This window comes from Rhea americana, unplaced genomic scaffold (genome assembly GCF_003343005.1).
Source record: "Rhea americana isolate MKP2758 unplaced genomic scaffold, rheAme1 scaffold_159, whole genome shotgun sequence".
Classification (NCBI taxonomy): domain Eukaryota; kingdom Metazoa; phylum Chordata; class Aves; order Rheiformes; family Rheidae; genus Rhea; species Rhea americana.
The window spans coordinates 2,019,352-2,046,291 of record NW_028185694.1 but is presented as its reverse complement, the minus strand read 5'-3'; the positions used below and the strand labels follow the sequence as shown (position 1 = coordinate 2,046,291).

At 38.9% G+C, this 26,940-nt stretch overlaps 2 protein-coding genes across 5 annotated transcripts in view; one reads left to right on the top strand and one right to left on the bottom strand.

The window, feature by feature from the left end:
* SLC66A3 (solute carrier family 66 member 3) overlaps positions 1-17,543 on the top strand; it is an 18,044-nt gene extending 501 nt beyond the window's left edge. Inside the window, exons 2-7 of one of the 2 annotated variants that reach the window (XM_085299994.1) lie at positions 2,462-2,563; positions 3,075-3,144; positions 3,676-3,733; positions 5,016-5,136; positions 10,994-11,035; positions 17,449-17,543. In XM_085299994.1, coding sequence (XP_085156120.1) covers positions 2,462-2,563; positions 3,075-3,144; positions 3,676-3,733; positions 5,016-5,136; positions 10,994-11,035; positions 17,449-17,543 — 488 coding nt within the window. Of the gene's footprint in view, positions 1-2,461; positions 2,564-3,074; positions 3,145-3,675; positions 3,734-5,015; positions 5,137-10,993; positions 11,036-13,069; positions 14,854-17,448 lie in introns of those variants that run through there. The other variant, XM_085299993.1, reaches the window with a different exon arrangement.
* Positions 17,544-21,750: 4,207 nt separating this feature from the next.
* Positions 21,751-26,940, bottom strand: part of ROCK2 (Rho associated coiled-coil containing protein kinase 2) — a 93,631-nt gene continuing 88,441 nt past the window's right edge. Inside the window, exon 32 of one of the 3 annotated variants that reach the window (XM_085299991.1) lies at positions 21,751-23,878. In XM_085299991.1, coding sequence (XP_085156117.1) covers positions 23,875-23,878 — 4 coding nt within the window. In that variant the 3' untranslated portion in view covers positions 21,751-23,874. The other 2 variants (XM_085299992.1, XM_085299990.1) reach the window with 2 other exon arrangements.

The window sequence follows — 26,940 nt, the reverse complement described above, 5'->3', positions numbered from 1 at the left end:
TGGGGCGTGGCCGCGGGGGGGAAAGGCAGCCGTTGGGGCGTAGCCGCGGGGGGGGGAGGGGGGCTCTGCGTCCCCTCCGAGCGTTGGGTCGCTCGAGCTGTCTGCTCTGATCGGGCGCTTCGTGGTCACCGATAAAGACGTGCGCTCAGTTGAGTGGCTGCTCAAAGGGTGAGGTAGTCACCAGCTGAGTGGTCCTGGCTCTGTGAGATTTTTAAACTGCTCCTTTTTATAACCCGTGATTAATCCCTGTAACCACGTGTTTGTACTGCTGTCACCCTCTTCTGAGCTGGCTGACTGCTTTGTACATCTGTCATGTGCGGGTGCTGCATTGCCTATTAATTCCGCGTAGCAAACGTTTGGAGCAGAAACTTCTCATTTTAAAACAGGCCTGCGCTGTCAGTTAAAGCAAAGCTACTTTTTAAACTTGCAGGATGCYAATCTGAACCACCCATCTAGCTAAGGGGAACGCCTATTGTTGGGTTTAAGCCATATGCTTAGGTGATTAAATGATCTGTGCTGTGTTGTGCAAGTAATTGTGCCAGTCAGACAGACATCTCTGACCCTGATCTGTAAAATTTAGTCATTCTGGAAGAAAACTGCAAACTATAATTCTTACAAGATCTCACAATTTCACAGGATTTTTCAGTCAAACTAATAATCTTCTGTTGGCTAAATCTTGGTTAGATATGGTTAGAATGGAAAACAAGCTGAGAAAATGAACTGTGTGGGTGTWTATGCAAATAGGAGCATGTGAGGAAAAATACCTTGAAAAGCATTGTGTTTGCTGAACCAAATCATGGAGGTTGCTAGATCATCCAACTGGATGATTATCAGTTCTCTGAACCAATMTAAAAATGTGCTTTATTTATTCAGAAAAATCACCTCACAAAAATGGCTTGTTCTTTCTGAATGTATCTGTTCTTTGTTTTTCATTAGGGGCACAGTTGTTGCCTGAGTCCTGATCTTGCAGAGCCTTAGGTACTTACCTACTGTCTGTACATAATTGAACAGAAACCTTGTTGATTTCCTGCTGCAACTGCCCACATACATGCAGGCATATGTGTCTCTACAGCACTGAATCCTTTACCATTAAGAGTAAATGCTGTTGCTTATTACTGTTATTTACTCCCTATACTTAATACGCCTAAGAGCAAGTGAATGGAACTCAAGCTAAAGCAAAGAATTTTGACAAAGGGGATAACTTACCCTGAAGTCCCAGACAAAAAGCAGTAGCAGCATTTTAAAATTATTCATGTATGTTGGTGTGTATGGAAACACCTGTATGAGGACTTCAGATGAGAGAAGGTGGTGGAGAAGCCATAAAGAGCACCTCACCATCTGCCTGATAACCACAGCATTTTAGGTACTGCACCTGCCCTGTGTTTCAGACAAAACTGTTTTGACAGAGTTTCAAAAAGGCTTTTTTGAAACACTTATCATGACTCTTATTTTTATTTATTTAGTGGAACTATTTCTCCTACAACCTTTAAGACCTGTGACTGTAGATAAAAGGTATGTTGGGTCTAGCTGCAGAGATTTTTTTGATCTAATGGTACAAGTTAGGATGGTTCTGCTGTCAGAGTTCAACAACCTGATGGACAAGTGACACAGAGGATTAGTGCTGATGCCAAGAGGTGTAATTTTACTCTGCTGAAAAAAATAAGATTTCTAGGAAGTCCTGAGAGAATTCAGGTATTTCAATTCTGAATATTTTAAAAGCCAGTTTCCCCCAGGGGAGACATTCTTTATGCCATCCTTCTACAGGGGAAGTCAGTAGTTCTTCCTCACCTAGAACTATGTCCTATGAGTCCTTTTTCTTTTCTGTGCAAACTCTACAGGTCTGGAGTTTCTATCTCTATGGACTTGTATGAAAGTTTAGGATCAGACAAGTAAAAAAAAAAGCGTGATAAAAGTTTGATTCCTTTTGAATATTATAATAGCAGAAAAAAAGAAGAATTGCCATTGTTTGGTACAGTTAAAAACGCTCTCAGTCAACTTGGTATAGCTACACTTGGCAATGTTAAAGCAGTGAAGCCTGGATGGCTTGAAAGATGTTTCTATGCCTGTAAAAACTTAATTTATAGATAGAATTGCYTACATTAACAGAGAAATAAGCTATTCCAGAAGTACCAAAGAAGACTGCAAAGAGAAGGTAACTCCTAGATCTGGAAACCTTTATTTCTTTCTCATCAATTGTAATTGATAAAATGATGCCTTTAAGACTGTGCCACGAAGACCTTGACAAGAAATGTGGGCAGCTCTCAACATTTTACTCAGTTTGAGAGTAACAGAAATAGACTGCAGAACCATCATGGCTGGCACTTTGTATTCGTATTTATTTGATAAGTTTGACAGCGGGACATGTACCTGCCTGGAGCCTTTTGGCACAACCAAAAGATAGGTTAAAAGAGAAAAAGAAGTTTGCAAGGAGYTGTCATGTCCTTTTGTGCAGTGACACTGTTTTGTGTCTTTTTGTTCAGCTTCCTTGTATTTCTGAAGTACCAGATTTATTATGGCTACCCTCTACAGACTTACCTGGAATATCCTATCATCATTGCACAAGGTAATATTTTTAAGCCAGTTTTGGAAATAAAAGAGGGCTCATTCAACATTCAGGGTTCTGCATGTGTGTACGATACTCCACTATAGTAATGTGAATCCGCTGATTGGTTCTAGCTGGGGTTGGAATGGATGGAGGGGAATGAACACCTCAAATATAATTGAATTCCTCCTATATGTTTTATGAAAATAGATGGTCAAGTGGAGGAGAAAGGTCTAATTAATTCCCCCCACATGAACTGCTTACAGTGGGGCTGCAGTATAAGCTCATTCTTTATCCATTAATTCTTTATCCAGTCAGTCCATGTGGGAGAAACCTTATAAATGCTCCAAACTGGGAAAAGCCTCTTTTTGGTGCTGGCAGTGTATTGGACATCAGTCAAATTAGAGAGACCAACCTGTAAGAAACCTGCTTCCTTAGGTATGGTGTTCAGTGGAGTTACTTTCTTCTGTCYAGAATGGTATTTAGGCCCTTTATCTCCCTTCTGTAACAAGCAAATTTTTATTTATTTCAGATGTCATTCTCTTTTTGTTTATTCTGCACTTCAGTGGAAACATGAAACAAGCTTTGCTCTACACAGTCACGTATCCTTTCAGATTTGGCAATGTCTGTTTATGTAGTTTATTTGGTAGTTCTTTGCCTAGCTATGTCATTATTTGKTTTGTATTACTATTGTAAATTATATTCAGTCATGTTCTAGGAGGCCAACAACAGATGAGGAGTAAGATTGATTCTTAACTTACATCCTTGCTAGAAATGCAGGTTCGAAATGATGAAACATCTTAATTTGATTCCTATCCATGCAGATTATACTTGCTATGATGAACACAGTAGCTGTTTTTTAAAACTATAGAATTTGGGCATAAATCTCATGCCATGTGCTTTGGAGCAGGTCTTGAGAAACTCAACATGCCATTCAATCAAAGACACTTTGATTTGTAGGAGCATTTACTGTTTCCCTCAGTGCTTAATTTGTTTTATCCAGATTGTATGGTCTGTGTACAAAGTTTCAATAAGATTATTTCCAGATGTTAGAAAAAGGTAATTCCGCAGCAAGTTTTGAGAGCTTGGGTACCTTAAAATTTGCAGTGCTGTGAAACTTAACATTACTTAAGATTTGTGGGGGGGTGGTACATGCTGACACTGCAGAAGTGGGTACTAGACCTGGCCATGGTAAGTGTTACTTGATTACTTGGAATTATGTCCCTATATGAAATCATTCTTTCTGAAAGTCTTTATTAGTGAACATCTTCCCTTATATTTGTCCTTGAGAGAATTCATCATTTAGGTTAGCTTTYGGAACAACCAACCAGTTTTCAAATATAAGTGTTTCTCTCACTTCTGTGTGAAGTTTGAAAACACAGCACTTGCAACACAGTCTCTGCACAGAAAACCCTGTGTGTTCTGAGGTATAATTGTGTTAACCTCATTGGCAAGTTGAGAGTGTTAAAACTGCTGGCATCACTTTGTCACTATAGTGTTAAAACTAGCAAAGGTTTAAGATGTTGAAAAAAGAGACATTAGTTTCTTTAGGCCTAATTCTATAGTCCCCATTAATAAATCTTTAACATGAGAGGAGAAAAAGAGAGCATTGAAGTATTTGAAAGGGACAGTGTTAAATATTTCACAAGATCTTTTTTTTCCTTTAGTCATAGAATTTTGTGAGAAAAATATCATCTGATAATGTTCTATGTAGTATTAAAGATACTTTATACAGATACTTTAGAAGGTCTTTGCCCTTTTTATAAGAGAGAAAGTTGATTTAGATGAACTGGAGTTTCTACTGGAAAAGATAATACAAATGGGGATAAAAGCTTCTTAGTTTACTACTGATCCTTACTTGCAGGAGAAATCCAGGCATGGCATAAAGTCCCACGTAGAGATCATCTCCACTCTCTACCCACTGCCTTTGCAAAATCTCCCTTAAAAGGATGACAGGTTGAATAGTCCTTTTTCCTTCATTTTTTCCCCACCAACTGGACTCATTTTACACACATTCTTGTCAGTTTTCTCATTCTTTTATTGTTTTGTTTGGCAGACAGAATGGTAACAGATGGTATGAATCAACCTTTCTGTTTAGACTAGATCAGTCTCATTTCAACTAACTTTTGTAAACAGTTTTATGTTGCAGGTTGGGGGGAGTTACTACTTGCACCTCTTATTGTAGTTGCGTATGTCAAGCCTTTGCCAACAGCAGTACCTCAGAACTCAGTCACTGGTTTATGACAACTTTATTTTTTTTGCCTCACAGTTCCTTAATAGGAAGCTGTAATGTTTGGTTACAAAAAATTGAAAAAATGKTTTTTTCTATTTTAAATGAAAAGGCTATTCTTAATTTTTAGTAAAGTGCATCCTAACAGTTAACCATAAACTAAACACTCAGATAATACAATGGCAGAGACAGAGGTTCTTTCTTTTCTCTTCAGAGGTTCTTTTCTTTTTATATGCTTTGCAGAATTTGTGCACGCTAATCAGCGCAGCAAGTAAGCTTGCTCAGCTGCAGTGTCTCTGGCAGACAAAAGATTCTGGACAAGTGAGCGCCTTGACCTGGAGTATGTCTGCATATACCTGTGCAAGTAAGCTATGGACAATTTGGTGCAAAGCACTGAGTTTTAATTTTATAAAACGATTTCTGCTCCAAGTGCCTGTGTCAATTGGTCTKTGCTAAACCACAGATAAAAATCTTGCCTAATGTAGTTTTCCATACTGAACACTGAGCCCAGCCCACTTCTAAATGGGGCAGCGGCCCTAGTGGCAAAGGGCGAACAAAAGGCAGAGGTACTCAGTGCCGCCTTCTCCTCAGCCTTTGCTGGTAAAACCAGTCCTCAGGAATCTCAAGCCCTTARGACCCCAGGGGAAGCCTGGAGCAATGGCTTCTCTATGGCAGAAGATCAGGTTAGGAAACACTTAAACAAATTGAGCATACACAAGTCTCCACCTGAYCAGGAAGAGAAAGTTGATGAGGCCTTCTATAGACAGCTGGAAGTAGCCTCATGATCACAGGCCCTGGKTCTCATGGGGGACTTCAACCACCCTGACATCTGCTGGAGGGACTACAGAGCAAGGCACAAACAGTCCAGGAGGCTCCTGCAATGCATTGGTGATAACTTCTTATCGCAAATGGTGGAGCAGCCTATGATGAAGGGTGTCCTGCTGGACCTTGTCCTTACCAACAGAGAGGGACTGGTTAGAGATGTGAAGGTTGGGGGCAGCCTTGGCTGCAGTGACCAYGAGATGGTGGAGTTCAGGATCCTGCAGGAAAGAAGTAAGGCAACAAGCAGGATTGCAACCCTGGACTTCAGGAGAGCAGATTTTGGGCTCTTCAGAGACGTATTTGGAAGAATCCCACGGGTTAAGGCCCTAGAAGGAAGGGGGGGTCCATGAGAGCTGGCTAGTATTCAAACGTCACTTCCTCCAAGCTCAAGAGCGGTGCATCCCTATGAGTAAGAAGTGCAGCAAAAGGGGCAGGAGACCTGCATGGGTGAGCAAGGAGCTCTTGGCCAAATTCAGGCAGAAGAAGAAAATAGAATGTGGAAGAGGGGAGAGGCTACTTGGGAGAATTATAGGAAAGCAGTCAGAGTATGTAGAGATGCGACGAGGAAGGCTAAGGCCCGGCTGGAATAGAGTCTGGCAAAGGACGTTAAGGACAACAGGAAGGGCTTCTTCAAATACATCAGCAGCAAGAGGAAGACTAGGRAARATGTGGGCCYGCTACTGAATGGGKYRRGGGCCCTGGTGACAAGGGATASAGAGAAGGMRGAATTACTGAATGCTTCAGTCTTCACTGCTAAGGGCAGCCCTCAGGAATCCTGCAGCCTGGACGTGAGGGAGAAARTCTGGAGAAGGGAAGCCTTTCCTTTGGTTGAGGAGGATAGGATTAGAGACCTTCTGGGTAGGCTAGACATCCACAAATTCATGGGCCCRGRTGGGATGCACCCATGAATACTGAGGGAGCTGGTGGGGCTATTGCCAAGCTACTCTCCATCATCTTTGAAAGGTCCTGGAGAACTGGAAGCCTGCGCGTGTTGGGGTGCCTGAGGACTGAAAGAAAGCCAATATCACTCCAGTCTTCAAGAAGGGCAAGAAGGAGGACCCAGGCAACTCTAGGCCAGTCAGGGTCACCTCCATCCCTGGWAAGGKGATGGAACAGCTCATTCTGGATGTCATCTCCAKGCATATGGAGGAAAAGATGATCAGGAGTAGCCAGCATGGATTCACCAGGGGGAAATCCTGCTTAACCAGCCTGATAGCCTTCTATGATGGCATGACTGGCTGGGTAGATGAGGGCAGAGCAGTGGACGTTGTGTCCCTTGACTTCAGCAAGGCTTTWGACACTGTCTCSYATAWCWTCYTCSTAGATAAGCTCAGGAAGTGTGGGTTAGACGAGTGGACAGTGAGGTGGATTGAGAACTGTCTGAAAGGCAGAGCTCAGAGGGTCATGATCAGTGGCATGGAGTCGAGTTGGAGGCCTGTGGCTAGTGGAGTCCCCCAGGGCTCAGCACTGGGTCCCATCCTGTTCAACTTCATCAGTGACCTGGATGAGGGGACAGAGTGCATCCGCAGCAAGTTTGCTGATGATACCAAGCTGGGAGGAGTGGCTGACACACCTGAGGGCTGTGCTGCTGCCATTCAGAGAAACCTGGACAGGCTGGAGAGCAGGGCAGAGAGGAACCTCCTGAGGTTCAACAAGGGCAAGTGCAGAGTCCTGCACCTAGGGAAAAATAACCCTAGGCACCAGGACAAGGTGGGGGCTGAGCTGCTGGAGAGCAGCTCTGCAGAGAAGGACCTGGGAGTGCTAGTGGATGACAGGTTGACCATGAGCCAGCAATGTGCCCTTGTGGCCAAGAAGGCCAATGGTCTCCTTGGGTGCATTGGGAGGAGTGTTGTCAGCAGGTCGAGGGAGGTGATCCTGCCCCTCTACTCAGCCCTGGGGAGGCCCCATCTCGAGGACTGTCTCCAGTTCTGGACTCCCCAGGACAAGAGAGACATGAAGCTACTGGAGAGAGTCCAGCATAGGGCTACGAGGATGATCCGAGGGCTGGAGCATCTGCCCTATGAGGAACAGCTGCGAGAGCTGGGCCTGTTTAGCCTGGGGAAGAGAAGACTGAGGGGGGATCTTATCAATGTGTACAAGTACCTGAAGGGAGAGTGTCAAGGGGATGAGAACAAACTCTTTTCAATGGTGCCATGTGACANTGGAGAGCTGGGCAGAGAGGAACCTCCTGAGGTTCAACAAGGGCAAGTGCAGAGTCCTGCACCTCGGGAAAAATAACCCTAGGCACCAGTCCAAGCTGGGGGCTGAGCTGCTGGAGAGCAGGTCTGCAGAGAAGGACCTGGGAGTGCTGGTGGATGACAAGTTGACCATGAACCAGCAATGTGCCCTTGTGGCCAAGAAGGCCAATGGTCTCCTGGGGTGCATTGGGAGGAGTGTTGTCAGCAGATCGAGGGAGGTGATCCTACCCCTCTACTCAGCCCTGGGGAGGCCTCATCTCGAGGACTGTCTCCAGTTCTGGACTCCCCAGGACAAGAGAGACAGGCAGCTGCTGGAGAGAGTCCAATGTAGGGCTACAAAGATGATCCGAGGGCTGGAGCACCTGCCCTATGCGGAACGCCTGTGAGAGCTGGGCCTGTTTAGCCTGGGGAAGAGAAGACTGAGGGGGGATCTTCTCAATGTGAATGGGCAATGGGCAGAAATTGAAGCACAGGAAGTTCTGCCTGACCGTGAGGGGGAATTTCTTCCCTGTGAGAGTGACGGAGCACTGGCACAGGTTGCCCAGAGAGGTTGTGGAGTCTCCTTGTCTGGAGATCTTCAAGGCTCGCCTGGATACAACCCTGTCTACCATGCTGTAGGTGACCCTGCTTGAGCAGGGGAGGTTGGACTAGATGATCTCCAGAGGTCCCTTTCAACCTTGCTGATTCTATGAGTCTGTTCTATGATTCTAAGTCCATGGGCCCTGAAAAGGATTMACCTATGAGGTGAGGTGGCTAATGTCATTGCAAGGCCACTTTCAGTCATCTTTGAAAGGTCTTGGTGATCAGGAGAGGTGGCAGAGGACTGAAAGAGAGGAAATGTCACTTCTGTCTTCAGGAAGGGCAATAAAGAAAATCCAGGGAACTACAGGCTGGATGGCTTCACGTCAATCCCTGGGATATTATCTCCAGAAAAGTGAAGGACAGGAAGGCAATCGGTAGTAATGAGCATGCATTTGTGAACGGGAAATTGTGTTTAACCAACCTGATAACCTTCTATGATGAGAAGACTGACTCGTGGATGAGGGAAGAGCAGTGGATGTTGTTTATCTTGATTTTAGTAAGATTCTCAACACTGTCCCTCCCATAACATCCCCATAGACATGCTGATGATCTACAGGCTAGATGGTGAACAGTGAGGTAGACTAAAAATTGGCTGAACTGCTAGTCCCAGAGGGTTGTGAGTAGTGGCACAAAGTCCAGCCAGAGGCTAGTCACTGGTGGTGGTCCTGGGGTCACACCACTGGATCAAATACTATGTAATACCTTTATTAAAGACCTGGATGATAGGATCAAATGCACCCTCAGCAAGTTTTCAGATGATACAAAACTAGGAGTACCGGCTGATACACCACAGTGCTGTGCTGCCATTCAGAGGGACCTCAATAGGCTGGAGAAAKATGCAGAGAGGAACCTCATGAGGTTCAACAAAGGGAAGTGCTGAGTCCTGCACCTGGAGAGGAATAACACTATACCCCAATAGCTGGGGGCTGATTTGCTGGAAAGCAGTATTGTACAGAAGGCCTGAGGGTTCTGGAGGACACCAAGTTGAGCCAGCAATATGCCTCTGTGGCAAAGTTGACCAACTGTATCCCAGGCTGCATTAGGCAGAGCATTGCTAGCAAGTTGAAGGAGGTGATCCTTCCCCTCTACTCAGCCCTGGTGGAGTGCTGTGTCCAATGCTGGGCTCCCCRGTACAAGGAAGACATGGACTGGGGCATACTGGAGCATCTGTCATAGGAGGAGAGGCTGAGAGCTGAAATTGTTCAGCCTGCAGTAAACAAGGCTCAGGGGTGGATTTTATCAATGTATATAAATATCTGATAGGAGAGAATAAAGAAGATGGAGTCAGTCTCTTCTCAATGGTGCCTAGTGGCAGGATGAGAGGCAGTGGGCACAAACTGAAATACAGGAAATGCCATCTGAACATAAGACAACAGTTCTTCACTGTGAGGGTGACTGCATGCTGGAACAGGCTGCCCTGTGGAGTTCCCATCCTTAGAGATACTCAAACCTGACAGGGCATGGTTCTGGGCAACCTGTTCTAGCCAGCCCTGGTTGAACAAGGGGTTGCACCAGCTGATCTCCAGCGGCTGCTTCCAACCTCAACTGTTCTGTGAAACTAAAACAACAGCCAGACTCTTGAAATGAAGTTTTATCTTTGCCATCAGCTCAATATTTGAYTTAGATTCCTTTGATCATTATTTCATGTTGTCCAATAAAGATGAAAAAAATTGAGAGTGCCTTTATGAAGAAAATATCTCAACATTCTAGGATTTAATAAAATTATCAATGATCCAGCATGAAAAGGTACTAACCTTTTTAGTTTATAGACAGACAATGCTGATTTGGAAAAGCATCTACTAACAAATAAATACATGCTTAATGTTGAGTACCTCTAACTTTGTGACTGAGTGTAAATAGTTTGCTCAACAGGGTGAATTTAAGAATACATTGAGAGCAGTAATTTGGACAGTTTTTGTATGTTTGGATAAATAGCTGGTGGTCAGAATGAACACTTCTACAACTCTTCAGCAGAAGTGCCGTTGTTGTATTTACAAAACTTGTTTAAAGCATTCTTAAATAAAGTGTATTGCTGCTGGATCTATTCATTTGTGAAACAAATGGTTTGAAGTCAAATGATTAAAGCTGTGTTATGTCAGACAAATAATAGCAATAATCTTTTAAATTTATTTCTTATAAATAAGAAATATAACATTTAGATATCATCTGTTGTGTGTAGAGAAGCTGATTTCCTCGTATTTGCAGTAAGCCTAAAAGCATGCATGTGAACATTTACAATTTATGAAGCTAAGTCATGGCAACTTGATTGTGGGTGTAGCTTAGTATCAACTACCGAAGGAGGGATTGAACAGAAAGGGAGCAGTAAACATTCACCACATCCCACCTAGTGAAATATATAAAAATATGTTTTTGAATTCTAACTATATCAGTGATTCTTTTGCTAAAAAAATACCCTTAATACAGTGTCAATCAGGTTTGAGAGCTTGGACTCAGGCTAAAATACTGAAGAGTGGACATACTAAAAAGGGGTATGTTTACATAAGGTATATTTTCATGCAGGATTACCCTCCATTGCAGAACAGGTGTGTCACATCATCATTTTTTTAAATATAAACATGTCATATCTAGTCCACTAATCACAATTCCTTCAATTTACAGCAAGAATAATTACAACTTTAATGACTACGAATGATCTTATAGGTGAGTAAAGTATGAAATTTTCTGCCTTTCCAAGAAAACAACTGCCATGGTAGTAACTGTTTTGTAAAGCAGTTTCTGTTCTCAGAAGAACAAATTATAAAACAAGTTTTAATACAGTGAGGGAAGGAGTTACTGCTAAAACAAGTATCACAAGATTACAAATGAAGAAGAAAAAGAAGAAAATCTGCTTAAGTTTGTCATATGTTGATACAGTGGTTAGGGAACCATAATTGCTTTTAAAAGGAAAAAGCACTACAAGATTTACTTAATTAGAAAAATACCAGAATAAAGTGTTAAAAAAATCTTTTCTATTTAAATACACTAATAAATCCATTTAGTAAATTAAAATACAGTAATCTTATACATCTATAATAAGTGAGTAGTAGCTTTTCCAAATAATAAGTGGTTTCTTTTTTTTCATCCTAGGATTTATGCATTAAAAAAAAATCTTTTATAAAACTGTTTAAAAGTCAGCTAGYGTAAATAGTTTTAGGCAGGACTTTTAGAAAGAAGTTTATAGTGGAGTGAAAAGCAGGCTAGTAGAAAACTCATCCCAAACTAACTTAAAACATACAATTAGCAGATAATTTCATTACAAAGGAAAGCTATTTAACAGCTTCTTACCATCCTATGAAAAAGAGTGATCATGACAAAACTGACGGAGCTAAGGAGTGCAGCATATTTTTCAATACATGATTCAAAATCATGATTTAGTAGTGGATGTAAGGACGGTAACAAAATCACATTGTACTTTATCTAGTGGATCTTTGTTCTAGTTCAAGGCTGATATTTCAGCAGAAGCATCATTTGAATTGATTTTTTTAAAAAGCAGCCCTCTGGAGCACAATAAGGCTCTAGTTTTACAAGCATTTAAGATGGCTTTTTCACTGGAAAAGGAAGACCCTTTTTCAATTGCTCATTTCCGTTCCCGTGCTTGCTGCTTTCTCTGCCCCAGAATACAAGCTTGTATTCAGTTAACTGGAACACCAAAAAATGGGCAAGGCATACACATATATTTAATCTAGGTCAGTTATTGAGTGCAGTTCACACACAGCTGCATGCTTATGCTGGTAAGAACATAGACAAAAGGGAGAAAAATACTGTCTAAAAGTGCCAGGAARACCAAAATCCTTGAAAGTAAAGCTGGGTTTAGTTAAAGCTACTCTTTAAAATATAGCACAGTATACTTTGCGACATGAAAGATACAGCAGCAAACACAGATAAGGCAGTGTTAAAGGAAAATGAATCTAGCCAACTTCTAAAACTTAATACTTTTGTCATGTTCATCTTGGTTGCTAAAACTGTCAAAGATCACTTCTGAAAGGAAGTTTGTCTGTGAATGCTCCATTTGCCAAATGGATATTAGATATATTTATACTACAAATTGCAGTCTCACAGGTAGAGATACTGTGCTTATTTTGGTTTTAAAAAATTCTGAAAGTTAATCAAGATAGTGAGCAAACAGTACTTTTTAATGAATTGTCAGTTTTCTCTCATTAAAATCTCATAGTCTGAAATATTTCTGTATCCCTGAAGTCAGAGCTTAACAGATGGTATTACAGACTAATCCTTCTATTATGAACAACACACGCAAGTAAAAAACACATGTGTTGCTACTCTGAGTTTCATGTTGGGTGTAAATATAAATTTAAACGAGACTCCTCAAACTTGTGCTACTCTGCAGGTTTTGTCCCAAAAGAATTAAAGATACTATGTTGTATTATTTTCAGCTGTCACTCAGCGAATGCTAAATGCTCTTTTCTGCTATGCTCTTGTCCACTGTTTCTCTCTTCTTAAGCAAAATGTGCATGCTGAATTTACTCTGAGAATTTCTGGATTCCTAAACATGGTAATTTAAATCAGTTAGTTGCAATGAGTTGCGGAACGGAAACCAGACAATTTATACACTGGCAAAAGTTTACAAAACAATTTGTCTTCCTAAAGTGACAGCAGTTGTTTTGTTTGTTTGTTTGTTTTTGTTTTTGTTTTTTGTTTTTGTATTTATACTTACAAGGTTTTTTTTCCTCCTTTTAGTTCTCATCCGTTTCATAACCATGCTCATTCTCAATATCTGGGTCACAGCCACAATCCTGCACTACAGGAAAACTAAAAAGACTGATTAGAAGATAACCCATCAGTCCACAATATATTTACCATAAAAAACCTGGAATAATTAAGCTTAAACAACAAAACAGGGTGTGAGAAAGTGTTCTCTCTTAAGCTTTTCTAGTATTTTTCCCTAAACATGCATAGTACATTTTCTGTTAGAAATAATTCTAATAAGATACTCCATTTAAGCAGCATTTTTTTATTGGTCATTTAAGACAAGTTTCACTGATACCACATTTTCTCTGGAATTTTTTACTAAATGAACAAGGTATTTTGTATTTAGATTTTTATATATTTTCATACCACTTCAGTAGTTTCTGGTTACATATAAGCAGTTTTCTTCAATTAWACAAGAGCAATTTTGCACCAACGTATTAACTCATGTTTCTGCATCTGCTATAAGTTTCAAAAATAACAGTAGATGTTTGTCTTTTTCTTGCAAGCAACTCATTATTAGACATTAACTATCAGTATTGTAGGATAAAGAAAATCTGAATCAAGGCTTAATTCAAAATAAGGTTCTAAATGTGTTTTATTAAGTCACAGATCCAGTTGGGGTTGCAGCACTTACACACAACACTTAAGTACTATAATTTATACAGCTGATACAGGATACCTACAGTCAATTTTTCAATATACTCAGGGTTTTCTTTAACCATAAAAGCCAAAACTCAACTATGACTTCTTTTTTAACATTGCAAYTTGAACTCTCATATTTGAACTCTTCAACTTAGGAATAAGCAGAGACTACAATGTATAGAAATGGATGAAACTAACAGAGTTAGAAACTATGTTCAAGCAGAAATTCCTGAACTGATACTCAGAGTCTCCAAATGTAGTCTGTGCTGATGATCACCTGATAATGTGCAGTTTGAGGCACCAAAAGTAAACTTCTTTTTTTTTTTTTTTTTTTTTTTTTTTTTTTTTTTTTTTTTTTTTTTTTTTTTTTTTTTTTTTTTTTTAGCCTTTCTGTGCTGAGGAATGCAGAGACTGCACTTAAATTTTTGCTTAGGATATTCTAATCAATTTGCACTAGGTATATTAAAAAAAGGGGAAAGGAGTAACTTGAGTAACTATTAAGGAGGGATTTTGCTTTTGGAAGTAATACATTTCCAGCCAGTAGTTAGAGGTGGATCATAGGGCTTGCCCTTATTTCTCATCACTACATTCTCCAAATGGACAAAATATTCCTTTATAGTTTTACTATTGATATGGCATATTGAAACCAAGGCACCCTTGATCCTGGCACCCTTGAAAAGTATGGGAAGACTCCATTGACTGACTGCATTTGAGGCATGTTATAAATCATCGCACACTTGTGGAACAGGAATATCTGCAAAAGCAGACCTTTCTGCCAGGGCACGCTCCCTGGGACAGAAGTCTAGTCATGCAATCAGATTGAGACCTTCAGGATCAAAAAACATAGCTGCCTTGTAAACTTTGATTTTGGAGTGATAGGAAGAGGCATCTGTGGACATGTGATTCTATGTATCTGTAGTTATGCAGAGCAAGTTAAAAGATGGGGATTTGTTTTTCCAGTGCTCCAGTAAAATGTATAAATGCTCAAAAGTGTGTTGGCTGAGAAAGTATTTGTAAACAGTCTGTTACTGATTTTGTTATAACTGCAGAATATCTTAAGTGGTTTATATACTTTGGTGGCATATGATATATTTTTCAGGTCATATTAATAAAGGATATTCTTAATGATTGATTAATGTCATTCTTACAGTCAACCTTCATTCATTTTCTTCCTGTTCCCATATAGGAATAAAAAAAATGAATATTCATTACACATCATTAATGGGCAGCTTTAACCTTAATACTTGAAATATCATGTCATATATTAACCTGTACAATGCTGAAGAGCTCCAAGATATCTTAAAGAAAAAAAAGCACTTACTTCTCATCCATATTTTTCTTTGAATTAAAGCCTCTTCTTGATAAAGATCATCATGCTAGAGAAACATTTGTTTAAATCAAAACCTTGTCTGTTATGGACATCTTTCATACTCCTGAGTGATGCTGTAGCAAATTCAAGACATTCCATCATTCTTTGTTTGAAGATCAGCACTTCAAGTTGGGTTTTTCTTCATCAGAAAATACTGAAAATCCATTTTAAAAAGTCCTTTACAAGTTACTTAACATATTTAGAATAAATAAGCATAAAAACCTGTGGAAATAGACTGAGGAAAAGAAACAGAGCTAGATAATTCAGAAGATGAAAGTGAAATAAATTTGTGGATTTGGAAAACAGGACCATCAGTTCTCTCTCAAGATTCAAGAAAACAAATCAGAAGGTAGTGGTAGCTAAGTTTATGTGCACTTGTTTTTCCAGAGAATAATTTATTTCACTTTTGAAAGGCAGAAATATGGTCAAATTTTGCATAAGCCTCATAAAGATAACAGCTTTAAACAAGATAGACTGTTTAAAACTTGTCATTCAACAGTATCACRCAGAACACAACCAAGTTGTTCGTTGCATAATGCAACGACAGACCAAAGACATGCAGAGAAAGTGTCTTGGATTTGTTTCAGTGTTTGTAAGCCAATAAGCAACTTTTATCTACAGAGTTTGAAGTAACACACCTCCATTCACTCGTCTTGTAGAAGTGCTGATCTACATGTTCATTGTCTATTTCGTGCTCACAGCATGAAATAAAGTTTTCATAAAGTGTGAGTTTTCTTTCTGTGAAAATACAAGATTTAAGTTCTACAGTCCATTGAAAGTTTAGTATAAATCCAATTACGAATATGATAAATTATGATCACATTTGGTAACAGAAAGCAATAATCTGCATTTAGCCATAAAGTTCAGTTGAATAGTATGAAACCAAATAAATTTTTATTAGATTTACTATCCATTAAAAAAAAAAAAAGACTAGGACATGATTCTAGGCATACCAGCTTGCCATTTTTAAAATGAGGATATAGACAGTAGGGGATGTGTAGCTAAGAGGTCTCTTTCTGAACTGCTCTCAATGAACAGGAAAATCACACAAAAACGCAGAAATGCAATAAACAGTGCTAATGAACATAGGCATCTCCCATACCTGACCTACAGGCTTCCATATGTGCATTCCATTCAGTGCATTTTGCACTGAATCCCAGATTCCTTAGAGGCATAGCCAGATGTGTTACTTTTCGATACACTAATCCAAAGATTTTATTGCTCTGACCATGCAGTACTCCCTGTCCCAACCTGATCCCTGAGCCTCTTCTACTGGCTTACATTGTACAGGTAGCTGGTCCCTAACCTGGTTTTGCTAAGTCATCTGTTAGAACAGGAAAGAAAGGGGAAACATCACTTCTGGTGTTCAGAAGCAGGCTTTTAGAGCACCTCAACTCTGGAGAAACAGGTTCATCTGCAATTAGCTAAAAAGTCTTGAACAGCTTGCAACTTTCAAAGGACTTTCATTCTATCTTATATATGAGGTAAAATTACTCTTACCCCACCACACCATCATTATCCTTTCAAAGGGATATAACTGAAAAAAGAAAAGTAACACAGAAACCACAAGAGGAACTATTATAAGCGATAAGSTACATAGATGTGGAGATGAGCTATGTGAGTGAGGTAGTTTTCCAGCCATGTATTTTCTGTGGTGATATATAACAGTTATTTTCCTGATAATTTTTTTGGCTGATTTGTTCCATTGTCTTCCACATTCTTCAACTACAGAGATTTTTATTTATCTATGCAGGGGAAGATAAAATGTTGCCTTCAACATTAATAATGGTTTAAGAGTACCCCAGTTTGGAATAGGAGGAAGTTGAAAATGGTTGAAAAAACTTAAAATTGGAAGACATTGAATTCTTGGTGTGCACAGAATTTAATTTGTTTGCTTTTAGCTAGAGTTCTCTAAGATAAGAGGTCTTGGGAGAGTATGGTATGGATACCTAACAGATGCCTAAGAGCCAAAATAAATACATCCCAAAGATCCTGCCAGTCAATCACTTCTGTTGGTAGTGGTCCTGGCAGACCTCAGGTGTTTCCTGCCTGATGGCAACATAGGCATAGGCATCATAATTCAAGATGTCAGCTGTTCTATCRCACCTTAAGAAGTGGTTTAGGATAAGCACCATCCCTACCTGGAAGAAAATCTGATTTTGCATTAAGRGATAAGAGCTTTTCCACACTACAGATTATTTCTAATGAAATGCAGTTGCAGTGATCCTAAGGACAACTTAAGCAATTGCCACAATTTTGTTCATTTCCATTTCCTTTTCCTTTTGAAGTTTGTTGCTATTGTCTTTTAAATTGTCAGTAATCCAAACAAGCACTTCTACCTATTATCTATTCACAGGAAAAYAATTTCTAACAAGATGGCAGACATCTTGCTTTATCTGGCAAGTATTCTTGAAACTAATTCAAAGCAATGAAACAAGAAAAGCGAGCTAAAAATGATTATGATTCTTTGAGTAGTAACATGGCTCAAGGCTAAAGAATACCATTAAACAGTGCTGTAGTTGTACGTCTGTGCATATCGCTACTCTGGGATGTACATGTTTTACACCTTTGGAGACTTTGCTCAACATCAAGATATTGACGTTTTTCATGCTATTCAAAAAGCATAAATGGCAGAAAATGCTTCCTATGCCTCAGTAGTCTCTCAGTCATGTAAATCAGATGATAGAGCTCTAATGAAACAGGAATTGAGCTCATGTAGAGCATATTTTAAATTATTCCAGTTACTGTAAAGAAATTAGTCTCTTTTMCTTTGAGGAATTGTTTGCACATGCATTCCATGGAGCTGGCTTTCAAGGCAATAACTGAATTTGTTTTTCCTGAAATGCACAGTTCTCATGGTCCCTCTGTGTTCCATAGTATTTTCCTATCTCAATGATCGTGGTGTTTCTTTTAAGGTTGCAGGTATGCTCACCAGCCCAAAACTCCCACTGCTATAGCTCTGAACAGTATAGAAAGCATATAAGGGAGCTCCCTTCCTGCATTGCTCCAGAGGGACAAGTTTTATCTTAGGGGTGACTGAATCTCAGCTGGCTTCCCATATACCAAGACTGCAGTATGCTGGACAACATCATACAAGTGCATGAAATCACATGATCCATCAAGTAAAGGTAAGTTCTGAAGTTGCTGTCACACCAGGATGGGGCTGCACAAGATTACTTGAAAAATGAAAGACTGTGGCTGGCCAGGGAGCCCAAGCTCAGCCCGATGAGTGCGCAACCATATTCACACAATGGGGCTTCTGTTTCCTGGCTATTTCAGACTTACAGCAGTTAAAAATTTAAATATCTTAGATACCTGCAAGAAAGATTTCACAAATTCAYTTGTTAATAAAGGGTAGCACATACCTTAGATACACTGCTAACATGGCAATTTAGTGCTTAACTTGTAAACAGGTGGCAAGCCCAAGGGAAAAATCTGGTATTGACAGTGATCCCACAAGCGTCATGCACTTCTTGTTGGGTGGCTAGGCAGACATAGGCAGGCAGGCAGGCAATGTAAGGCCAGTGAGCCAAAGGGAGCAGATTGTGGTAGATAACATCACCATCTTCAATGACCAAACTAAGTCTCCTGCTCCAAAATGAACCACCTCTGTTTTTTCTGTTAGGATTTTCTACAGTAACAGCTGTGGAGCCCTCTCCCACTGCAATGTTGGCAAATGCTTACCAAGTGCTGCATCAGTATCTTGAACAGAAGATTCCTAAAGAGCTAAAAAGGGTGATGGCAGGTGGCAAGATGAACTGGACAACCTAAGAGACACACTCGGATATAACATGGGACTATACATACAAGTTAGTTTACATCTCTCAACAAACACTGAAGGCTTAGACCTCAAAATAGGGTGAAACAAGTGAGATGTCAAACAAGTGAGGTGCCTTGATTGTGGAAACATTTTAACACCGCTCCTCCAAGCTACCTAAAAAGGGCTGCAGGGACATGCAGTTACTGCTCTGGGCCCTTTCTTACTTTTTCTGGAGTTCCTTGAAGTATGGGGGACTACATATCACACTTCACAGTTCTGCTCCCCAATATAACGGTCCTTTTTACTGTGACATTTATTTTGATGACTTTTAACTTGGGGCTTTTTTAAACGTTTGCTCRAGCAAGAGCAGCACTGGTCACATCTAGCAGCACATTTGTGGTAGCAAGTGTCAGTAACTGACTTTCTGACCCGTGTAAAATAATGCTTCCTGCCTACAAAGGGAACATTCACASCCCTTATCTTCCTAGCAAGGCCTAGCAATTAGCATTCCTGAACTGCAACACATGGTGGTGTGTATGTGCTAAGTCCCTACATCTCGGAATCATGATTTTCTGGGGAGCTCTACCATTCACTGAAGTAATTTCTAGAAAGTAATGGACTATGTGTGTTTAGATATAGTGTTTTTCTTTTCTGCCATATATATTTATCAGTAGTGTTGCTTCATTTCTTAGATGAGAATGTCCAAATACCTTATTTTCTACTTTAAGGTTACTTCAACAAGGAACATACAATAGTTTAAGAACTGCTCCATCAATTCCCTTTATAGAGATCCAAGAGAAAAGTCCATCACTCTCATGAGGGATATTTCAAAGAAGGAAGGCAAAAATCCCATGATCATGAAACACTGATAATCTGCTAAGTGGTCTATAGTATCATCTTAAAAAAAATAACAAATAATGTTTTCAATTTGAACTGCAGCACGTGCACATGTAGTAGTCCATGAACTATTCTGAAGATTGACAGTAATCTGCTGAAAAAAACAACTGAATCACTATTCTGATATGAATACTAAGGAAAAGTACTGCTTTAACCAGAAGGGTGTAGGAGACTGATATACTCCAATTCTTTGTACTGCGGCATAGCCTATTTTCATATTTGGGTTTAAAAATAGAAGAATTTAGGTGATGGTAGGACTTCTTAAGAGCCCTGCAGCTATGAAGACTGTCTTCATGAAAGTTCTCCCTTTTTACAGCATCATCCCCCAAATAACCTCAAAAGCATAGAGGGGTGTAGGCACTTAAGACTAAGATATAAATCCTCTCCAAGGATGATTCAATGATACATTGCACGAGTACTTASGCAAATGCTCAAAATTCTAATTATTGCTTGACACTGACTGAGACACTGAAGAAAGTAAGCGAATTCTCTCTAGCAGCAGCTTTGCTGGTCYTGGTGACTCAGGAGAGCTGTAGAATGCCTGTTGACGATGTAAGAGGTTCAGATTCTTCAGCACAAGTGGGAAGAGATTCTGACACTTAGTGACTTCTTAAATCTGGCCACTGATACTGACTGCAAAGATTCTTGAGCCTTTTGTGTGTCTGTTCAGACAAGGGATACTATGGTTCACATCATGTTTTGGTTACAGCATCAACCATTCCAAGGAGCACAAGAGCTACATGTTTTCTTTAGTACACACATTTAGTACTGGATCGCTGGCATCAGCTTAAGGGTTAGGCTTTGGCAGGAACTGCTGAGACTAGGAAATCACAATATGCAAACAGGACAGAATTGGAATTATCCTTTCAAAAAAGGCCTTTGTGACAACTGACACAGATGACAACTCAGATAGATAGTTTTTTTTTTTAATCCAACTTCAGTGTTGGTGAGCTCTTAGATAAGAACCAAAGAGTAACTTCCCTACAAGTGTCCTGAGCTTCTGGCTGCAAGTTTGGCCCCTGATTCTTCAAAGGAGTTAAGTTGTGGCTTGGCTATGCTGTCCTTATACTCTTGTGAAACAAAGGGACTTGCAAGGAGAGAACTTCTATAGATGCAATCATCCTGGCCATTAAAAACAAACAAACAAACAAAAAAACCCCACAGTTTTCTAGGAAAGTCCTGTTAAAAAGCAGAAGTGTTTAATCTTCAGTGACCTTAAGACAACCGTTCCTTACCCCAAGAATACTCTCTTCTCTTAAAGAGGTTATCCTTGGACAACAAGGAAACAAAATGATCTTCAGGAGCCAATATTTAAAAAGTTTGTTGCTGTCCACAGATCAGCAGAGAGGAGCTCTGTCTTGAGCAGAAAGACAAGTGAGAAGAACAGAAAGGCAGCTATGCCTTTTGGGTTCTGGGTACAAAAAGTTCAGGTGCATCATACCATTGACCAAATTATCTCCACAGGACAGCTCAACAGGGCCCACACTGCTGGTTCATTTGGGGACAAACTGCGTGAGGGAGAACTGAGGAACGCTACATTACTTCCGTCCTTAGAGGCACTGAAAACTCCAATAGACAAGGCCTTGAGCAATCCATTGCAAGTTAGTCCTGCTGTGAGGTAGAGGCTGGACCAGAGGACCTCCAGAGCTCACTTCCAGCCTCTATCTTCTATAATAGCTTCTAAATACAGCCTGCTGTATGTATAACTAACAAMAACTTGTACGTGTATACAATGTACATACTATAAAACACTTCCTAAAATGTCAGGCTTAGTAAGACCCCTCGGATTCACAGTAAATCAGAGCAAGCCAAGTGGAGGAAGTGCAACAGATCCAGCCCCAGCATCTGATGGCCTGCTAAGGCAGCTCCATTTGAGCCTGCCCACATACCACCTTCCTCCAYGCACAGCATTTGTTTGACATCCTTTTAAGTAACCTTTGCATTTCCCTTATCTGCCACAGTAGTTGCCTACAGATTTAAGTATTTCAATTAATTACCAGCTTGTCAAGTTCAGGAACTATTTTACCTTACTCAAATAGTTTATTTAAAAATATATATATAATATTCTCCAATTCTGAAAAGGATAGAACTTCCCACAATGTAACAAATTTTTATATATAAAATATTTATGCATTCAGTGAATGGAAACAGTTTTACTGCATACATTTTTAATGTTGTACTCTATGCAAATCTGCATTACCTAAAAATATACCGTACTTCTGTAAATCAAAACAAGCAGGGAAAAACACTCTAGCTGTGCATTGGGTTATAATACCTTAACAGAAGTGATATGGAAGTTTTAGTTTTGAATTTAAGAACTCACAAACAACATTTTACTTTGCGAGTGTATAAATAGGAGACTGAATACATTCTGGCTCTGTTAAACTGAACTGTAGTAGAGGTTACAAAATGTATATATATTTATTCATTTCTCAGTATTTCAGTGTTTCCAAGTCCACCTTTCATGATAGTGTTAAATAAATCATGGTCCTATCCTTCCAAACATTTCAGCACTCTTTAAAAAACAAAAACAAACAAACAAAATTTTAAAGTGAAATGTCATCCTTCATTGAAGTGTTAGATCATATTTTAAATTACTGCACTCCCACACAATATTTTATATATATATATATATAAAAATACATACATATATATATATATATATATAAAAAAGATCAAATAGGAGACTACTTTTTTTTTTTTTTTTACTGTCAATATGTTCATTTAGCATACTGTAGTTGTATAAAACATGCATCTTCTGGGACAATTATGAATATATCATGAATAAACCCACATAAATTATCTTTTGTACAACTCCAAGTAAAAAAACGAAAAGTCAGATTAAGTGCCTCTGAGGCCCTTTCTTCCCAGCTATCAGTTCTCAGAACACACTACTGAAATATTTATCTATGCCTACAGCTATGTGCTAGAGAACCAGATTTAAAATTTTAAAGTACATCTACAGTATGTTTTAGTTTTCTTTAAAGTTTTCGACAGTCCTTGGATATTGAGTTGTGAAATGTAAAAATAGTCACAGATTTTTTTTCCAGAAATAAAAACACATCTAGGAGAGTATGCAAAAACAAGGCAAAATGAAGTTTCATAGCACTTAATGAGGGTTAATACAAGCCAATAACTAATATTGAGGTTTGTAAAAGGGCTGGATGAGCAGTTACATATACGAGCAAATGGTCTAGTAATTCCGATATTATCAGATATTGTTTCTGTAACCAACATTTTTCCACCCTCAAAACCAGTCAATATACATTCAAAATAGGCTGACATGGATATAYTTACTAGGTGTAAAAATAGTGCACTATTTTTTCTGCCACAAAGCAAAATTGCATTCTAAGAGCTGGTAAACCTTCTTTTTCCTTAAATACGGAGAATGGGCAAAAAAATGAAAAAAATTAAATTAAGGCAATTAGGTAAAACAGGACTGCCCATGATGAAGTAGCTGAAACTAGTATATACCTCAAACTTATACTAGCTGCTGAACACTGACATGCAGCTTTTGATAGACGTGTATGAATGATATAAACTTCAACATTATGGCTTTATACAAGTGCATAGTTGCAACTGCAGTAAGTAACGGTATCTGATTAATAAGCATAAAAAAATAAAGTGGAAAGATTTTTAAAACCCTCTTGCAGTATTACAGTACATATATATACACAGTATAATGGTCACTTCTTACAGATGCAGTCTATATCACTACGGTGGATCTTTCTCCTGTTCTTCCTGCAGACATGCTGGTGGCATCTTTATGAAAGCTGAAAAGTCAGTTTCTTCAGTTTAAATATTCATTCCTCTCAATCCTTTTGTGAAATGTAGTGTGTGTGTCTTGCCAAGAAAGCTTTTGCGGAACAGAGTTTCAAAGGTTATCTAACATATCCTTTTACTGTTTACCAACCATTCCTCATTTGATCAGTCACTCAAGGGAATACAGGAAAACCCTCAGAGATTAGTAATTTATATTGCAGCAAAAAATGTAAACCTCTGATATATATAGCACAATCTCTCAGGAAAATATATATTTTTAATATATTTTGGGATATGTTTCAGTCTTGCTTTATTGGGAAGAAAATTATCACCTTGAATTGTGTCTGCATTCACGGAAAGCAGTTAGCTGAAAAAGAAGCAGGAAGTTTAGTCAGTAAATGCACTCAATGAAAATCTAAAAATATAGACTTCCTCAGATCTTTATTTAAAATGGACTCTACAGCATACTTTGGAAATATGTTATTCATCTGCATTAAGCAACATCAAGTTACTTAAATATACTACATCCTTATGCGTTACAACTCTAAATCAAAAATACAAACTCTCTTGTAATATACAAGAGAGTACAGTACAATACACGCAGTGTTATACTCACTTCCAAAAAGTTAGTGATTTATAAACTTGCAGTACCTAAAGCTGCAGTATATTTAAATAACATAACACTAGTTACTGCAAACACTAAGCCAGCTATATTCTATGAGGGCTAATATCTCAATTTAATTGAGTTCATAGCTGAGGTACAGCCCTAGTGCTACTGCCATTGTCCATTCTTTTTTAAAGCTCATACACACCATAGGTACTATTAAAAAAAAAAAATCTGAAGATAGGTCATAGTATAACATTTAGTTTTTTTCTGCACTGTGAACACATTTAATCAGCATGTAAAAAGACTAACATTGAGATACAAAATAGTTGTAACTATTTCCAATACATTCACACTACATATTTAAGTTAGTCATGGGACAAATTAGGTCAATATTATAGCTTTGTCTTTTTTATAGCAGTCAAGGAATCCGTAACACAGCAGCTGCGAAGCTACTTTGCTTTACGTTGTTTTCAAATGCATTGTTAGGACCCCAAGAAGCACAGCACTGCAAAGGAAAGCCAAGTGAAACTCACTTTGTAACACCGGAAAAGTACAATGCAGAACTCCTGTGATTTCATGTCTGCGAGCCATAGACAAGTCAGTTTATGTTAAAAGCTTAAAAAAAATGCAAACACCAATCGTATTTCAAATGAATATCTAAATGTTACAATCTCCCTTCTAGTCTTCAAAAATTATTTGCATAGGTTAGCAGTATTGTTACTTCAGATGAGCACCTACTCTAACAACAACAGATACTTTCTTTTTGGGCAGGCAGACATGAATTTTGAATAAAAATCTAAAATTCAAAAACACTGAAAATGCAAAAATTTTGTTTTAATGAAAATGACTCTTTAAAAAAAACTCATCTTCACCATGAAGAGAATCTCATTTTTTGTGTAAAATATTAAAATGAGATCTTGTATTTTCTCTGTTTTGAGAAACAAAATCCAACACAGCATGCTGTATTCAAAGGCAAACAAATCCATTCCTCACTATTCAGATTTACCCCTTTTACTTCTTCAGAAATCAAAAACATCGTCATCATCATCATCACCATCAATATCATCAACATCATCAAATGACCAATCCCAGTCCTTAAATGCCAGATCAAGTAATCTGCAACAGGAGGATTTGATATTTAATACGTAACACACTTCTATAAATGACTTCAAAATTCCACTTGTCATCACTAAAACTTTTAAAATAAAAGACTGTCGTAATGTAGGGTTTCTTCCTTTGCTTATCACGGAATGCAAAAATTCGGTCAGTGTTCATGTAAGCCTGTAACATGTTATCCACTGGAAATATTCCTTGCAAATTACTAAATTCTATACAATGTTTACCACATTGACTCTTTTCTCAAAATTTCAGAAGAATAGACCAACCTTTCATAAAATTAACTATGTTCTGTTTTGCTGCTGTTCTTGTTGATTAAGGTGCTGTTTTATGGTCACCTCTTATACTTCTGCAGAAGAATAATGCAAGGCTAACAATCTTTCCAATAAAATTATGTAACTGATTGTTGAACAGAACAAATTAAAAAAAATATTATCTGAATTTACAAGCAAACACAATGGGATTTTAATATTTATCTTGTAGCTCATTACTTAAAACTAAGCAATGTCCAAAGAGGATATATCAACTTCTCCAGGAGTCAATGTCTATGCTCCTTCTACGGTCAATATGGACAGACTGGAGAAGGAAAGAGCCAGACTTGTTCAGCAAATGAGTCATTTCACCTATTGCAGACATTTATTCTTGAATGGGATGAATCATTGTCTAGTCTCTTTCTGTTGATTATAGAAGGATCCTAGACAAATATTATACACTCAAGTACTAACTTCACAATACCTACTGCTAAAGAAATGAAACCCAGTGAGTTCAGTGGATTTTATATTAGGATCATATGCCAACCACACAAGGCAGAGAGAGAAACTGAACCCTAAAGAAAGCACTTAAGATGTTTCAGCTAAAATATGACAGAGTGTTTAATATAATTAATCACATACTTTAAACAATGGGTTTCAGGTTTTATTGGGTTTTCAAGTTTTGAAGTTTTTACACTTTTAAAAGTGATGTATCCCTAAAAAGATTCAATATTAATTTATTATATGAACCGCAGTTACTGTTACATCCACAGCATGTAGCAGTAAGTTTTAAAATAAATTAAAGCTGATTTTTTAATTTTTGAATTATTCTTTTGGCACAATCCAGCTGAATGGATAACTATAAATTACACACTCTGTATCAAAAACTGCTTCTGTTTTAAATTCTCATGAAGTGCAACAGACATGAAAAGCTTGGAGAAACTATCACTATGTGAAATTCTCAGCAGAGACAGCATTTATAGGATTATGCASGTTGGAAAGAGCTTTGGGCAGTCTCTGTTGGTCAGAGCAAGGACACTATGAAGTCTGACCAGTTTGCTCAGGGTTGAGCCCCGTCAAATTCTGGAAACCTCCAAGGATGGAGRTTTCACAACCCCAYTGAGCAAACTGTCCTACTGCCACACTGCCTTCATGGTGGAAAAGCTTCTCCTCGTATCCAGTTGCAGTCTTGGACAAACTTGTGCCTGTCATCTCTCTTTCTCCCACCACACAGCATTGAAGAACCTGGCTCCTCGATGCCTCCTGCTAGGCCTGCGGGGTGGCTGTTCAATCCCCTCTAAGCCGTTCCTTCTCCAGGCTGGATAAGCCCTGCTCCTTCAGCTTCTCCTTCCTGGGCAAGTGCTCCAGCTCCCTGACCACCTCGGCAGCCATCTGCTGGACTTCCCCCAGTTTGACCATGTCTTTCTTGAGTATGAGGGGCCAAAACTGGACACT